Below are 17,340 nucleotides of genomic sequence, written 5' to 3' on the forward strand. Positions count from 1 at the left end.
CTCACGCTCTTCTGCTGCATCCTTCTTTTTAGAGAGAAGAATGATGAAATGCATATGGAGGCAGTGTGTGTGTGTGTGTGTGTGTGTGTGTGTGTGTGTGTATGTACAGATATTCACAGAATATCTAGATTTTTGCATCACGATTTTGTTCTGTTTTTCATAAAATTGTGGTTTTCTGGCGAATTAGTGGCAAATCGTTAAAGAATGAAGTTAGAAAATAATAACAGAAGTTTGAGTTTCAGATTTCATACCCTTCAGAAAATTCATACTAATGCAAGACCTACTATTTTATTAACTTTCTAAGTTTGTAAGAGCAATATTTAAAAATTGTCCTTATTTGTGGGCCTTTGTCCCACTTTTATTTATGGCTTTGTCCAGATTTCTTGCTCTGAGGTTGAGAGAGTATGACAAATGTGTTGGGCCAGAGCCATCACCGTCAGCCGGATACATTTCAAATTGTGACATACTTGTACCCCACTCCCCCATGTAGTGACTTTGGATGTGTCCAAGCAAGGTAAGTGCGCAGATTGAGTATCCCCCATCCAAGGTAGACACAAGTACAGTTGTGGCTTTTCATCTGTCCTTGACTTTGCAGAATGTTCTGGTTTTCTGTCATATTTTTATACTGTTGATATATGCTTATTATTCAAAAAATACTTGGTGGTTGCATGTTACTTTTATAAAGCTGAATATAAATTATAATTAGAACTGCAGCTTAAGGATAAGTAGAGTGGTTTAAGTTGAGTGCTGCTTTTTTTTATACTTGATTTTGAGTGGCATTTTCAGTAATGTTTTTAAAAAGTAATTTATTTTTTTCATGCCTCGCAACCTTTTTGTTTCCATCTAGATATTAAGTAAGCTGTCATGTAGGGAATGCATTGAAATATTTTTTTTTTTCTTCTCCACTTCATTTTGTCTTGACTGGACTCTCATAATGATGGTTTGGCACCCAGGGCAGCGTATTTAATTAAGGTCCCAGTTCTTGTGGTTTTGAGCATAGCTCTGCCCCTTTCTAGTTGACCACACCCCTTCCTATTAGCCCCACCCATTCAGCTGTCTCCTGCAGCCCCCCTTTAATTTGAAGTCACCAGCCTCCACTGATGTCACCCCAGGTTGACAGATAATGGATCCCCTTAGAATGACACCAGAAACTAAGCCAATTATAGAAGTCAATCAATTTCTGTTTGTATTGCGGCATCACCCTAGGTGAAGGTAAAATGCTGCTTAAGGCTAGGGACACACCTGCCTGAGACACATAGTCTGAGAGCTCAGTCATGTCTCTCTTTAGATAGTCCAGACAGGCATGTCTGAAGTCATTCACACCAACATGGACTATTACAGAGTCATAATAATGCCTGTTGTTAAGAGACCTGAGTTCATGTGTGATATTGCGGATCTTGGTACCTGACAGACAGCTGACCGTGACCTTTTCCTTATCCATCCTGGTGAGAGGGACACCTGTGTGTCACATGATGGAATCACCTATGACTAATATGTTTAGTTTTGTGTTTTGCCTTAAGGGCTTGACAGGTGAGACAAATTTGGTCCATGAGTGTTACACCTCCACCATTTACAGGAAGGAGACTTTTTCCAGAGGATCACTGCTAAATTCTGAATACTTACAATACCGAAGACCAGAATCCTGAGACCAGTTACCCGAAAGACAGGAAGACCGGAAGACCAGAAGCGTGAAATTTAAAATCCCGAACACTACACAAAACATACACCACACACATACACATACACACACCTTTACCCAAACCACAAACACACAAACCTACACTACATAAAAGCAGGGGAGCAAACCCCCGTGCACCCCCCAGACCCCCCTACTTAAATATTCTAACTCCAAGGTCGCACTATACAGACAAACACACGAAAACACCTCCACACACCTACATTCCCCGCACACACACATCACAGTCACAACACACACTTACACACACACTAAAGCCCCTAATCAACACAACCAAACAGAGATATTTACCTAACCTCTTGACATCTCCGTACTTTGCGATTTAGAAATTTGCACTTCTGGTCTTCCGGTCTTCTTGTCTTTTGGGTATCTGGTCTCGGGATTCAGTCTTCGGTATTGTAAGTATTTGGGATTTAGTAGTGATCCCTTTCCAGCACATATCTCCACTTTAATAGTTGTCACCATTTCCATCATAAAAGGCCAGATGGTAAGGCTTTCCAGATTAATATCTGACGACATAACTTTTGACAAGGAAATACCCCAGTTGATTTGTTTGTTTGTACAAAGGGGAAACCCTATTCAGTTGTTAAGGGATATTAGAGCTGAAGTGGTGGGGCATTAATATCATCAATTTCCACCCATTTTAAGAATAAAAACAAAATCATGCATAGCAGCGCATATAGGTGGACCATCCTTAGGGAGGACATGAAATGACATGGTTGATAATTCAATCCCTGTTTTACTGTTCCATTCTGCAAGGATGTCTACCTTTATACCAGTACAATGAGGTTGAACTGGGACATAATATTTACTGATGAGATCTATGAACTGCCCCAATGACTGTTTACTCCAAAAGTAAAAATATTAAGGCCATATTGGATTTGCCTTCAGGGGAAAAGCTATGGGTCATGACACTATGCGGAAATGTGGAACCTGCAAGATGTGTAAGTTTATCTACGAATGTCCTTAAGTGGTAGTGTACAACTCTGAGAGAACTATACCATGCCTGGGGAAGTGTAACTGTAATACAACCCACATTGTTAACTTGGCTACCTGCGGCTCCTGTAATGCTTTTTACATAGGGTAAACAATTAGAAAATATAAAGACAGAATATGTGAGCACATTTATGAGATTAGAAAAAAGAAGACCACCAATGCCTTATTTAGGCATACTCCTGAATGTCCTAATTTTAAGAAGTTTTTATTTTTTGTCATTGACAGGGTGGTGGTAACCGATTTAAGTGGGGATCTTGAGACCTTACTTGAATTCAAGGAACTCACCTGGCAAGTGAGGCTTCATGTCTCGGCTGCTCTAAGTATTAATCACACAGTGATCCTGCCAGTGTAGTAAAGATGAAATCAGCTATAATTTCAATATGTGGATCATTGTCATTATTGTTAAAAAACAATTTATATTGGTATGTATTTACTTGTAATGGATATTTGCTTGCAAGTAAACACGTTATACTAGCTGGGTTTTATTTTTCAACCTAATATATTCAGTGAAAATTCTGTGAAGTGACACCATCTCATTAATTAACTAGCCTTGCATCTGACTGGTTGTATGTTTTGTATATATCATTTCTAGTTACACCAGGCTATCACTCTGATGAAGTATTTTTAATGTGTAAGATGGAAGTGCTTAGTCCTTAATTTTAACTTTTCTATTAAATGTTTGATAAGTATGGCAGTGGGCTCCTGTTTTGTTTTTATCTAAACATAGTACACTATTAGAGAGCAGATAAGTGCCCTAAAATGAGTATACTTTGAAAGAAAGAGTATTTTGTAGAGTCCTATGTGCAGTAAACTGTGATTTAAGATGCTAGCCATAATTCATTAACCTATTACACCTAACATGAGGAAAAGGACATAAATTCTGAACAATGTTTTCCCTGCTATTTGTAGTATTGCATTGTTTCTGGAACTCAGTGAACAATGAAGTCTTTTTGTTCATCTCACCTGTATAAGCGGCAGTCAAGTTGCCACTGCTGTTAATGAAAGCCTTGCTCTTTTCAGTGGAACTGGTTCCGTGTGCTTTAACACAATTCCTCTCTTTGTTAAGTGAGTAGAAGTTGTCGAGTGTGCATCCATCAATACCCGAGTCACACGAAAAGTAGCCATCATACCACTGCCTCACCTTCTCTCTGGGCTCGTACTCATATGGAGCGTGGTGGAAGTCATTTTCTCCGAATATCTGTTCTGCTGTGTAATGAAAATGAAGAATTTAATTGTTTTTGAAGAGTTGAAATACAGCCATCTCAAAATGTAGTTCAGGAGTTGTGATATTCTATTTATAGAACAACTTTTCTGAGTAACAGAACTTCGAAAACACTACATCTCTATGTAATTATTAAAACAGTTGACTAGCCTTACATATTAGTTAAACTTCTGATATCTCTAGAACTGAAAATTCACAGCACTATATTACATACTTGCCAAGAGTTTTAATTCTCTGCTACTCTAGATGCATGTGTTGGAGGGGAGATATATTTCAGCATACAGAAGCCCTGTCATGTTCATTAACTTTCCATAAGTGTAACACACTGCTTAATTTCAGTACTAATATTCGACATAGGACCATATGTCAGCCTATGATATGCTCTGCACCCTTATGATAGGCTTTCCCCTTAATCTACTTCCTTAGTTATTGACAAAGCTTGACTTTTCGTAAATCATAACCGGTAAAATTATTATAATTAATCTAGTTTAAAAAATATCTTATTACAATGGATGTTACTTATTTCCTTAAAATAATATTTATTACCATTGGTTATTACTGTAATATTGCATTTGTTTTCTGGGTTGCGCCACTAATGATAATAATCTATACTCAAACTACACAGGCAGAAGGGATTCTAATAAATTTAGTTTTAGAAAAGCACATTATGACAGTAGGTGTTAATTATTTCCTTAAAGCAATGTAAGTAATTATTACTAGTTATTACAGCAGGTGCTGCATTAGTTTCTAGATTGCAGTAGCAATAATAACCTATACTAAACAAAAATATATCGTAAAATGCATTACATGAACTACCCCATTTGTACTATATTAAAGTGCAACTGAAAAAAAAAAAGTTTGATTTGGAGATTTGATGCGTTATCTCACTGTTAGTCCTCTGAATGCTTAAGGTATTAATTTAATAGATAATACATCACAATTATGTCATAAACTGTAGGTACTTCAAAAAGATGGCAGCATTTCAGGGTTCTGACTCCTTACCTGGTTGCATGATGTCTCTGCAGGTGTCAAGTCCAGGCTCTAGCTGCTGTGGGAGGAAATAGTCTGTAGGCATTAAGGTTGCTCTGTGACTAGATCGTACCCTACCAGTAGGACAGGTCAGTTCACTGATGTTATAGTCTGTACGTCCATTTACATTCTGTAGATCCTGAGGACACACAGGCTGTAGTGATTGGTAGGACTGAGGCAGTACTTCAGATTCCAATGGATTTGATAAAGGCACACTCTGTATATGTTCTGTGATATCAGCTGGACAGGCACAAAAAAAAGGGATATAACATGAGAACACATTTTCTGTATTACTTAGCACATACTCTTTAGCACTTATATTTCAGTTAAATGAAAAAAGAAAGATTTTTTTTTATTTCAGGCCTTCATCAGAAACTACACTCACTATGCATGAAATACTGGTCCACAGTACTTTTTAGGTTACCTCTTCTACAACAACATTTAGACTGTAGACGGGGAAAAAAAAAGGTTTAGCTTTGTAGCAAAATGAGTGGTTCATGCTGACCCACTGGGAAGTCGATCCTTGTGCTCACTTCAGCTTAAACAGCTAGATATTCCAGCTACTCCTTGCAAACAGAGTTTAGGAAACCAGATTGCTCTGGAGGGCATTTTTAGCATGCATAACCTGTGGACTGAATAAGAACTACTTGAAGTTAGTGCTACTCAACCACTGAGATTAAACTATGAGTTAAAATCTAGCCCTGCACACACATCACCAAACGTTATATATTTGTATATGGAACTTCTCATTCTGATGTAGTATTTTCAGCATTTCTGCATACAGAGTTAGCACTAAGTTACGTATGTACATGCATCGGAGGATAAACATGGCTTGTCCCACCTAGTATGACCACTTTCTTTCCTGGATACAACATAACTAAATAACACAAAGCCAACATTCTCCTCTCTCACCAGAACTGATACAGCCCACTAAAAATTATACATTTTTCTCCTACTAGTAAAATGTTCATCACTCTTTTTAGCAAACATCATTCCTATCTCTCCCCTTCATCTACATCACCAGGCTTGCATATCTTTTATGAAAAATGTTTCTGTCATCTTTGAATTTACTGGTTGTCTTCAGATAACTGAATGACTGTCTCATGTCTACTTTTCCCTGGCAAATTCTTACATATTAACTTAGAATACCTACTGCATCTCAGAGCAGTACCAGGAGGGCCTCTTCAGAACACAGCTATGAGAAGCATGTGATGTACTTTAGGATACTTCACTATCTCATTAGTACTGCTAGAGTATGTGGTACTGATGAAAGCACTACAAAATACAGAGTGCTTTATCAACCAGAAAATGCATAAACCAGAATACAGAAAAATAAATACAGATTGATTTTACATTTTACATTTCTGTGCTTAGCACTTTATGTACTATACTGTTTCAGACTAAAGACTCTACCTGCTCACTTAACTGTTTTAAAGTGAAAGCTGGCTAGTAAACCTCCCAAATGCATGGGGAGTGCTGTGGAATGTTTGAAGGTTTTAATGCTATGTTAGAGTTAAGCTCTTTTACTAACTTTTCCTGAAACTTGTTCACAATTCTGGTTGATGATAGCCGGACAGATTCTGTCCTGTTTGTGTCCCTGCAGAGACAGAGGTCTTTAAAACTGTAAATAGTATTCAAAATGTGCTCCCATTAACTGTACAATGGGAATAATAATAATAATGTTTTCTGCTTAAATATCCTGTTATCATATATTATAATTTTTTTCTGCATTTGTATACTGCTTTCCAATTTATTTTTTTATTTTTATTTTCCTATTACCACCTCCTTCCTCACACTGAACTTTGTTCCATGACTTTGCCTCTCATACTTATCATTTTGCAATTATTTGCATCACACTTAAAGTGTCATTTTTTAAATCTGTAAGAAATGGAAATTTGGTTACTGTATCAGTGGCAGTTTGGCCATGTCCCTTTGGTCAAATGTGATTTGTCTGAATGTTGCACTGATCAAAAATTAAGTTGTGTGAATGTTACATTGAATTAAATGCCTTTTGGCCAGACATAACTGATGTAGTAGTTGTACAAGTCAGAAACATATTTAGAACTGACTTTTAGCTAGGGACTGGGGTTTTGCTTAATGTTAGTGCTGGGTTAGGTTTAAAAGTATGTAAACTAAACCAAGAAGGCAGCTTTTTATGTGTTTAGGTTTAAGCTTAGGGTTATAGTCAAGCTTAGTATTAGGTTAACATTTAGGGTTAAGGTTACAGGTGTCGTGTCATCTCTGGAGCATGAAGGATATACCTCCTCCCAAACATAATTTGGATGATTATACTTGTTGTGTTTTGATAATTTTTTTAGGAATTTACATTCAGATAAAATAGTTGTCAGGCATTTTTGATTTTTGAAATTTTAAACTTGATTATATTGACTCATCAGTTTATCTACAAACATATTCCCTAAACTTGTAAAAGACCATACAATGATCATAGAAAAAAAAAATATATATATATATATATATATATATATATATATATCTATATATATATAGATTGTGATCCACAGAATCTATTTAAATCTGCGGTAACATCACAACATAATGGTACAGCTGAATTTTCAAATAATTCTGAAGTTGTAAAATAAAGATAAAACATTTTAGAGATAAGCCACAGCAGGGTGGGTAGAAAAGGCTCATAATAAATGAAAACTTGTTTTCTCCTACATTTAAACGAGAATATTACTTGCTATTAAAACCAACAAATTATAGGACCAAAAAAACAAGCAGCAAGTATATCATTTGACACATTTCATGCATCAGTAATGGTTGTCTGCTTTAAAAAGTCTTTACTTCTCTTCTCGACTGCAGGGTTTGGAAGGAGAATGGCTATCCCCACTGCTTTAAATAATGGTGAGTATCTTTTATGAAATGTTAACATCTCACTGTGCCTTATACCTGATAAGCTCAGAGGAGAGAGCTTAATATTAGAAAGGATATGTTGTAAGCCCTATTAAGAATACTATTTTATGCATCTGCTGTATATCTAACACGTGCTAAATCCAACAGTTGTTGCAAGACGATTCTTATATGCTTATGAAGAACATTTAAATGTCTTTAAAAAACAAACACTAAAACCACTTACTATTTAAAGTATATCACATAATTGGGAAATAGTTACACCTTTTCATATATGCACAGTGGTCCTTTTCCTTACATCTACTGAAAGCAGATCCTTTACCTTACATATTACTAAACAGATCAGTCTGACTGTAACCAAAATTACAGTTATAGCAGGGCTGCTAAAGGCAGAAAAGATACTCCATTCCACACATGACTGTAACTTGTACAACAGGTGAAACTATACCTAAAAATTAAAACTCTTAGAAATAAATTAAATAGAATATAGAGTCTGAAAGGAATGATCTTTTTTTTTCTTTTTCTTCAAGGAGTTTGGCAGAACTGGATGAATGCCAAAATGTGGCAGATTAGGTTCATTGAAAATAAGTTGAAATAATGCTGTGAAAAACAGCATGCATTATGATATACAGCTGGATGGGAAATTACAGCAATACGCGGAAAAGAAAAAAGGATGCATTTTGCATAGCAGAAAAAATACAAATAAACAAAAGAAAAAAAAAAGGCCTGAAGCCACACTGGAGTGCAACAAATTATGAGAGGAGGAATATGCCAGAATATGCCTAAAGAACTATCAAATTAGATGCTTAACTGTTGAATCATAAAAGGCATGATGCATGTTGGCAAGGCAAAGAAAGATTGAGATGGAGTTGCCTGGATGTTTTCTGCATCCCTAAATGGACTAAAAAAATTGTTGCAGCCTTTTTACTTTAACTCTAGGTGTGTGTGTGTGTGTGTGTGTGTGTGTGTGTGTGTGTGTGTGTGTGTGTGTGTGTGTGTGTGTGTGTGTGAGAGAGACAGAGATTGTGTGAGCATGGCCCTTTTCATATGATTAAGAAGAAAGATTTCAAGAAAAAACACACATTCCTACATTTTTGTAGAGACAGTTGGTGGGACTTTGTGTCAAATACTGGATGCAGAGTTTGGCCTCTGTGTTCCCAAAGAGGCAAACATGATGACAGCAGCTTAGTGAAGGGTAACAGCAATGTTAAAAAAGTCTGCATCATAATTCATATGAAAACACTGCAATACACTCAAAATGTATATAAGGAGGAAATGTATAAGTAATCTTTAAATCCATCACGAAAATCAACACAATCCAAAAAGAAAGCACATTCAGAGAAAAGAGATATGAAGACGGATGATCAGCAAAAGGGCAATAGTTACCAATAAAATCAGGTTTATATGTGACAGGAGCTTCAAGGAGAAAAGTTTTTTTATTTATCTGTTTGCATTTGTTTACTGGGAAAGTTTAACTGGCCTTGACAGAACATTTTTTAGCAGAGGTCAAAGGAGAGAAGTTCCACAGTTAAATCTTGCAAGATATCATACAGTATAATACAAGGTGAGCTATCACATACAAAATAAAAAAAAATTAGACTATAAAGAAAGAAAGAAAAACAAGGCAATACAAGGTGAAGTTGCAAATGTGAGCTATCATACACAATATACAAAAATTAGACCAGAAAAAAAGAAGCAAAAACAAAAAACAAAACGATAGATCCTGGAAATCATTGCATATTTCACACAGTTACATTTCAGTTTTACTACAACAGTGATAACGTTATGACCTTCTATTAAGTTAACAGATAGGTGTAAAAGAATGTGAAGGGCACTTCTACTATATTTAGCTAGCTAGCTAACTATATTTTATTTATTTATTTTTTTTTGCTAGTGTCTCTAAAGATGGGGTAAAATGACAAGACATGACTTTATAAATAACACTACAAGGAAATTACTCCAGCAGATAGATGGGATAACAGAAAACCAGGAAGGAAAAGGATGTATCTGAGTGAGACGAAGTGAGGTGCAGAACGTAGTTAATGCAGTTCTGATTCATTTATTCTAGTAGCATCTGTAGCACTTTCAGTGAGGAACATGTCACATGAGTAGAGGAATGGTCTGGTTCAGTTATACAAGCCAGGAAAGGAAGTTCAGGCTATCACTACTAAAGGCTCTGCATACTCTGTGGCAAGACACTGGAGGAAGCCAGTGGCATGGTGGACTCTGCACGAGGGAATAAATTATGTTATCAGCAGAAGGACCTGGACAGCAAAACTGTTGAGTAACATGTCTAAAACATACTCTCTAGTACTGAAACCTATATTCCCCAAAGTGATACAGCAGTTACAACCAAAGAACAATAACTAAAATGGTATAATCTGAAAAAAAAATAATGAAGGTATATCACATAGATTGATTGCATCATAAGAAGAAAGGATTAGAATATAAGACATGGACAAATTTTTAGAAGTAAATTATTGTAGAACATTATTGGGGATCATGTTTCACAAAATTAAAACAAAATGTCACAGTTACAGTATGGCTGGTGACATGCCCAAGGACATATTAGTTAAGAATTCATCCCAGAAATGCTGGTAAATGCACAAATGTAGGAGTGAAGCACATAAAGGAATCTTAATGGTCAAGAAGGCAAGGAAAATAAAAATTTTGATGTGTGAAGCTTCCCAAATCTTATGAGGATTTCTGTTTTATATAAATGGTAATGGGTAAGTAAGCAGGTATTTAAGAATAATACTAACAGAAATCATCAGACTATATATAGAATAGAAATAAATATGCTTGCTAAACTCGTAGGAAAACCATTAAAATAAACTGATTAGTTATGATTGTCTTAGTATTTACACACGCACTCACACACACGGTATTCACTGTTCATTTTATATACACAGACTACACCAAGACTGAGATTCTAACAAACCTAACTCTGCAGTATGAGCAGTTAACAAACTGCATTTTGTATTTTTAAATATAGTTAACTGAAGTACCTGACTCATAAAAACTAGGTTATGAACCCTTTTTGCTGATTCTTACTGTGCAGCCTTAATCAGTTCAGTTCATATAGCTTTTTTTGTATCCTTTGTTTCTTTGAATAGAACATATTTATAATACAGTGCAAAGGCAGGATATTACATTTTCATTGTTTCTAACAAATTTTAGCTCTTTCTGCACAAGCAAAATCCAAGGAGATGAACTAGCCATGAACTTTGTGAATTAAGTAGTAAGACATGAGAATTTGAGTTGGGTCAGCATTATTTCATACTTAATGTAAATTAGATAGCATCGGGTAACAGAAAAAGTCCTTTCAACTACTCAAGAAGTGATGCAATTTCAGTGATTGATGGATGCCCCAGACTGCCTTTTAATATTTTCATCCTCGTGGTTATGTTTTTAAGTAGAACACACACGTGTGTGTGTGTGTGTGTGTGTGTGTGTGTGTGTGTGTGTGTGAGCCTACGCTATGACAGCACTAACTTCATCTATAGTATCAGACTTGAAACCTTCAGACAGTTGGGAACACTTCTTAGTTAATTATATCCATATTTACAAACCATACATAGCAAAATTTCCCTTGATCTCTTACATACTGTTGACACTTTATCATGCACTGAACATGCCGTCCAAATAACAGTCTAATAGGTAATATATTAAACAACGACACTTTTGAAACTATGAAGAAATGAACATGAAACAACCTTCATCTTACAATGTTATGCTCAGATCTTTGTAAACTCATTAATAATGTCATGTGGCAGGAGTTAGTACATTCTCTTCCGTATGAGAGAATAAGAGATTTGTACTCTAAAATGGCTTTTTTGCTTTTAAATATATATAAATGAATTATTAATTAATAAATTAAATAAATAAATACATACATGCACAAATTTAGATACCTACTCATTTTGTATGGATTCCAATAAGATGACTCTGAGTAAGGTATGACATTCTCAAGGTCAGAAATGTCCGACATTTGCTGTGCACCTATAAAACATTGAAATAAGGCGCTTTACAAACTATTCATAAAACAGGGTAAAGAAATATTCTACTTGGCTTTATGGATTAGAAATGTTTACAAGGAAAACCAATAAAATTTAAGTATGCATGCATTTGTTGATATCAATCATGCTGTATTTTTACCCTTTGTGTTTAATAAGTGGTGCTCTTTACGAAATCCTCTCATATTCCTTAAAAGATTTTGTGATCCTGCAAGGTCTTTACCGTCCCAAAGGAAGGAAGTATCTTCACCAAAATCTAGGAAGCCAACCACATAAAGAATCAATTAGTACTCTGCATTCCGCTTTATGGATAGTTCCTGGATTGAACATACTAGTTATTTTAATATTGAAACGCCACAAGAACTACATGCAAACATATTGATTTTTGATGTTTTGCCCCTCTGTGCTTCTGGGTGAATGACTGTAAGCAACAGTTAAAAGGTATATGCAAATTCTGTCTCCCTGCCAACTCATTACACCTTTCCTGTTATGCACTGTCTTCTTTGTACTTACTAAAACTGTTGACATACAATCTCTGGTTCCAGCCCTTACAATAGTCATTTCCTTCCTTTGCTAATCCCAAACCTCTGATATCAGCACTTCAGCTGAAAAGTCTGTGTAGACCATTCCACTGGCTGTAGGACTTCAGAGCTAAAAAGGAAAACAGGTTCATGAGGGGAAGGGCAACAGGAAAAGTGCGAGGCCGAGGAGGGCAAAGGCCATACGATGTTGGCCTGAGAAGCTAAGATAGGAAATGTGTGCATCTCAGATGGGTTGGCAGAGCACCAGGTGTGCCCAGGCTGTCTAGTCCAGTAATTTTATGTTAGTGAAGAGCTTCATATGATTTGTCTCATACTAGGAAACAGACATGTCATAAGGGATATGACCTATATAGACTGTTTACATGAACTCAACACTGAAGACAGAAAAAAGACCTGATGTAGCATTAGTCATGCAGGGGGTGGGGGTGGGCGGGGCATCTTTGTGCTTTTAGACTTAGGAAGGAAGGATGTTAATGTCATTGTTTGTATAACAGGAAAGCAATTTACAGAACATAAGTAATTATAATGGCAACCATCTGATGTGCCCTTTATTTCTTGGTCTGTACAAACTCGGTGGGCACTGCTTTGCCTGGATGATAGTCTTGCAGAAGACAGGGAAATGTCTGAAAACACTAGTTCTGTTAATATATATTTATATACGTAGGGGACCCAAAATGTAAACTATTCTACATTTTAAAAAACTTGCATTCTAACACAGTTAAATACAGCACTGACACAATTTCTTGTTTTGCTAAATTCTTTTTAAAATGATACATTAACTAATTATATTGCATTGCATTTACATTTGTAAAAATAATGACAACCATTTAATAAAGCTCTGTTTTTCATAGTGTAGCTGCATCATTAGGGCACTGGCAAGGCACAATTATGATGGTAAACAGCTGAGCATGAGATAAAACTATTTTTTCATGCACTGTATGCCTAGCAAGCACAGAATAAAAAGCCTCCATCCAACAAATAAATAAGTGCAGAAAAAAAAGAAAATACGAAAGTATTTTTATAGCACCTTAACAAACAAAGAAGCAAGCAAATTTATATTCAAATCCTGCTTTTGTCTTTGTCTTCTGCTATCTTCCCTTTCCTTTTTGTTTCCATGTTGATTAAAAGTCATATCAGTAATGTGCTACTGTACGGACTCCAACAAGTAACAGCACTTATTTGCACTCCATTAAAGATAATTCATGGTGATTCAGCTGCTGCCAGGAGACTGCATTCTAAATGACAACAGGGCACTTCTGAATGGATTAGCTGTTTCAAACAACCAGCCCATGCTACATGTGATGTTATTGTCTTACATTTCACCAGTGATGTCGCAGGCTGGCACACCTTTAACAATTAATACATTATATTTGGTTGTAGCTTGAGAGGGAATCTGATCACTTTGCCAAGGGGTACAGAAGTTAAAAGATGTGTGCAAAAAGATACTGGGCTTCGGTCAACAAACAGAAGATACTACATATGTATATTTTAATTTGGATTTCCTATAGTAAGTAGTACCTTCTTGGGAAACCTCCCTTTCTTTAGTCTTTACGGAACAGGTGCCTCACATGTACAGAGAAAAAACACCAACAGCTGTCTAACACATATCATATCCCAGATCCCCCCCCTCAAATTATGGCATTTTGTCTTTATCTTACCTAATGATGTGTAATCCAGTCCATTTGGTACCTTCTGCATATCTAACTCCTCACAATAAAAGCTAGGCTGATACACAGACATCTCAGAGATAGCACAGGCCTACAGAAAAAGGATAAAGTACAAAAAGACAATCATTTCATCTAAGAATTTATACACTGCTTGATAAATATTTATGAACTGTTGATCTACTGACTTAATTTACTACATGAAACAAGACATCAACATCTTCACATATTTGTGCAAGAAACATTTTTCCCACATGGATGGTACTACTTAACAAACATTCAATAAGCAATCAATGCCCAATGAAAATACAATGATAACATGGAGAAGTCTGTGCTACCATTTAATCTGTTTTAGAGTACCATTAAAGTAGTTTATTATTCCTGCTACAGTATGTAAACAACATTGTGAGGATTTATACTATTTTTTCTACTCTGTAGTGACTACACATTAGGCATTAAATCACTGTGCATCCTTTGAGTGCAAACTTTCCTTTGAAAGGACAAGAGATATGGCTAGGCTTAAAAAGGCCCTTACAGTCATTAGCCTAGTAAACACCTATGAAGCTATATAGCTGACACTAGCTAACAGAACTGTTGAAGTTGCAGCATATGACTCCAAAGCCAAATATGTATTACTGCAGACTATTTTGAATAGCAAACTGCAATACACAATTCTTAGGCAATTCTAAACATTGTAGTAAAAAAAAAAATATTCACCCCCATTCTCTAGAGTCAAAGCTTTCGGCTTGGAATGCAGAAGTTCCCCCACCACCACATGCACACACAGTCCAGTAGTATGTCATTTATCAGCGTGAATAAAGCGTTACCTACGCAAGCCACAATGCAGCACATGCCAAGGTTTCAATGTACTGGTAACTAGTTTTGTGGCATTTCAGAATGAATAAGAATAAAATGTAATAATTGTACTGAACATATACAAAGAAAAGGTAAAAAACAGAATTTACACAAAAATCACATTCTTTTCCTTTGCATGGTGGTTTTCTTTTTGTTTCACTGCAAAGTGTTGTCAAAGACACATATGTACTTGCCCTTCATCAATGCACTAGGCTTACCAATGTCATTCATAATAACCTGACAGGTTCTGTATGAAATCTATAAAAATACTCATACCGTACAGTCAGACTTTTTTTACTTGAAGTCTGAATACTTTTGAATTGCAAGACACACCATCACAATGCAGTTATTTCCTGTTTTATAAGGAGGGGCTAAATAAACCAGCAGGTGGGACAATCTTGTATGTCCAACACAAGGATGGACCACTGAAGATATGCTTTCATTGATAATCTTTCATGAGGAAAAGTCTAATGCATCAATTACCCTGAACTCAGACTGTAATATGATTACTTACATAAAGTGTACAAGACATGCCCAGTCCCTTCTTCCATTGCTACCTGTGCATATCAGGGATGACAATGTCCTACCATTCATCAGAGTATACGATAAACAAGGAGGTAGTGAGAATATCCCTACCTCGTAAAATATTTTAAAAAATTAACACCACCGTTGACATATTGACTATGTAAGAAATTATTACACACTTCATAACTAAGTCAGTTTGAGTGCTTAGTTCTCTGAGGTGAGATGACTACCACACAGTACTCCAGCAGTATCAAACTATTGTTCATAGTTCAAGAATATAGTTTTCCTTAGGTCCCGAATAATCCTCGCTCGTGTACAGTTACTGTAAACTACTAATCGAACTACAGTATTAAAATAATAAAACATATTTTTCATTCATTCGTACTGTTTACTTGTGCACATAACAATAGCGGTTAATGAAAAAAAACTTCAGATCCTGCGTCTAAAATTATGTATAAAACCAAAGTCATAAATTCTGACCTTTTTTGTAACCAAAATACTGCTACGATCCCTTATATCGAGAATGACACCAGTGGGTCTGAGGCTTTTGGACGGTTTCCCGCTGGGCAAAAATCCTCTGCAAAGTTAACGGATTTTGGCAGGTGTTCCGTTATTTAGTTATTGAGGGAAAACGACTTAAAACTTTTTAAAGAAGTTATAGTTATAGATGGGAGAAAACCACTAGTTGGGCTAAGTTTCGTGAAGAGAACTTATAGCGACAGCAGCAATTTAACGATTGGCAGTAAGCTGTGATGACGTTGTCCCTGGCTTCGTGACTGAGGAGCTCAAGGGACAGTTCCAGTGACGTCAGCGAGTACACTCATCACGACTCCACTGCATGGTGGTCCTGAATGGGGCTCCTGGGCCGTGTTGTCCCAAATAGGGTAAAGAGCAGAGATGTCACGTTTCTGTATAAGGCTCGAAAACAGATCCCCACAAAATACTGGGCACGACTGTGCATCACACAGTGTTAATGGTTCACTGACTGGGTAAATAAACATATTGTCCTCAGTGGACCCATTAGAGTTCCTATGCTGAAAGTGATGTTCCTACAAGTTCATTTTTTAAGTCAAGCTATTCACTTCATTGTAAAGTTAGAGCTGTCACAGGTTTCTGGGAAATTAATTGGCATTACGAGAAAGCCCTCTCAAAACACACACCTGCAGGATTTATATGTGGAAGTAATTTTTACTGGCATGAAGAAACAGATTGAAACAAATGGATAGCAATACTTTTTTTCGAACTTTTTTTGTCACAGATATTAAGTAGATGCTGTTATGGGTTATTTTCTCATATTTCACCGTCTTTAATGTGGTCCTATTTTACAAGACAGTTCTGAGCTGCCCCTTTTACAGACGCTAAAGTGAACCATATCTTAATAATTCGAGATTTTGAAAGGCAAACCTACATCTTCCCATGTAAGGTACACTTTATATTTTACTATCACAAGAACAAGGAATAACAGATTTTAGTTTGTTCTTTTTTATGAAATATGTTAACATAATTAGAGACAAATTATGTTTTTCTACTATTTATTTATTTTTATTTTTGCTTTGTGTACCTGCCGGGTTTGTCCAACTGGGTTTTGTGAAAAACTTTTCAGCGGAGGCCAGAGGATAAAAGCTCCAACGTATGATAACCATTTTAAGCAGGTATTAAGTAATCTACGTGAACAGGCATTAAATAATATGAATTAATAATTACATATTAATTTGATAATTAGATTACATTCATATGAAATAAAGGCAATTCTTGCAGTATAAAATATACTTGTCAGATAACAGATCATGTGATTAGTGCCTAGAAATTCAAAGAAATGTGAGCTGAACTAGGATTAGTCAGAAATCTTTAATGATGTATTTAAGAGGATGGGTATAAAACAGGTTTATGGTTAACATAAGGATTGTATTGGAAGTATGGTTGG

General features: G+C 36.0%; 1 protein-coding gene across 1 annotated transcript in view; it reads right to left on the reverse strand.

The window, feature by feature from the left end:
• The window catches only part of LOC122809343 (protein c-ets-1-B-like), a 29,112-nt gene extending 12,986 nt beyond the window's left edge, over nucleotides 1–16,126 (reverse strand). The window contains exons 1-6 of the mRNA XM_044080750.1: nucleotides 15,897–16,126; nucleotides 14,031–14,130; nucleotides 11,973–12,086; nucleotides 11,733–11,816; nucleotides 4,917–5,183; nucleotides 3,656–3,898 (exon numbers count right to left, since the gene is read on the reverse strand). Of these exons, the coding sequence (XP_043936685.1) occupies nucleotides 3,656–3,898; nucleotides 4,917–5,183; nucleotides 11,733–11,816; nucleotides 11,973–12,086; nucleotides 14,031–14,112 (790 nt within the window). The 5' untranslated portion in view covers nucleotides 14,113–14,130; nucleotides 15,897–16,126. The remainder of the gene's footprint in view (nucleotides 1–3,655; nucleotides 3,899–4,916; nucleotides 5,184–11,732; nucleotides 11,817–11,972; nucleotides 12,087–14,030; nucleotides 14,131–15,896) is intronic.
• Nucleotides 16,127–17,340: the final 1,214 nt, after the last annotated feature.

This window comes from Protopterus annectens, chromosome 8.part0 (genome assembly GCF_019279795.1).
Source record: "Protopterus annectens isolate FY-2018-M chromosome 8.part0, PAN1.0, whole genome shotgun sequence".
In the NCBI taxonomy this organism is placed as follows: domain Eukaryota; kingdom Metazoa; phylum Chordata; order Ceratodontiformes; family Protopteridae; genus Protopterus; species Protopterus annectens.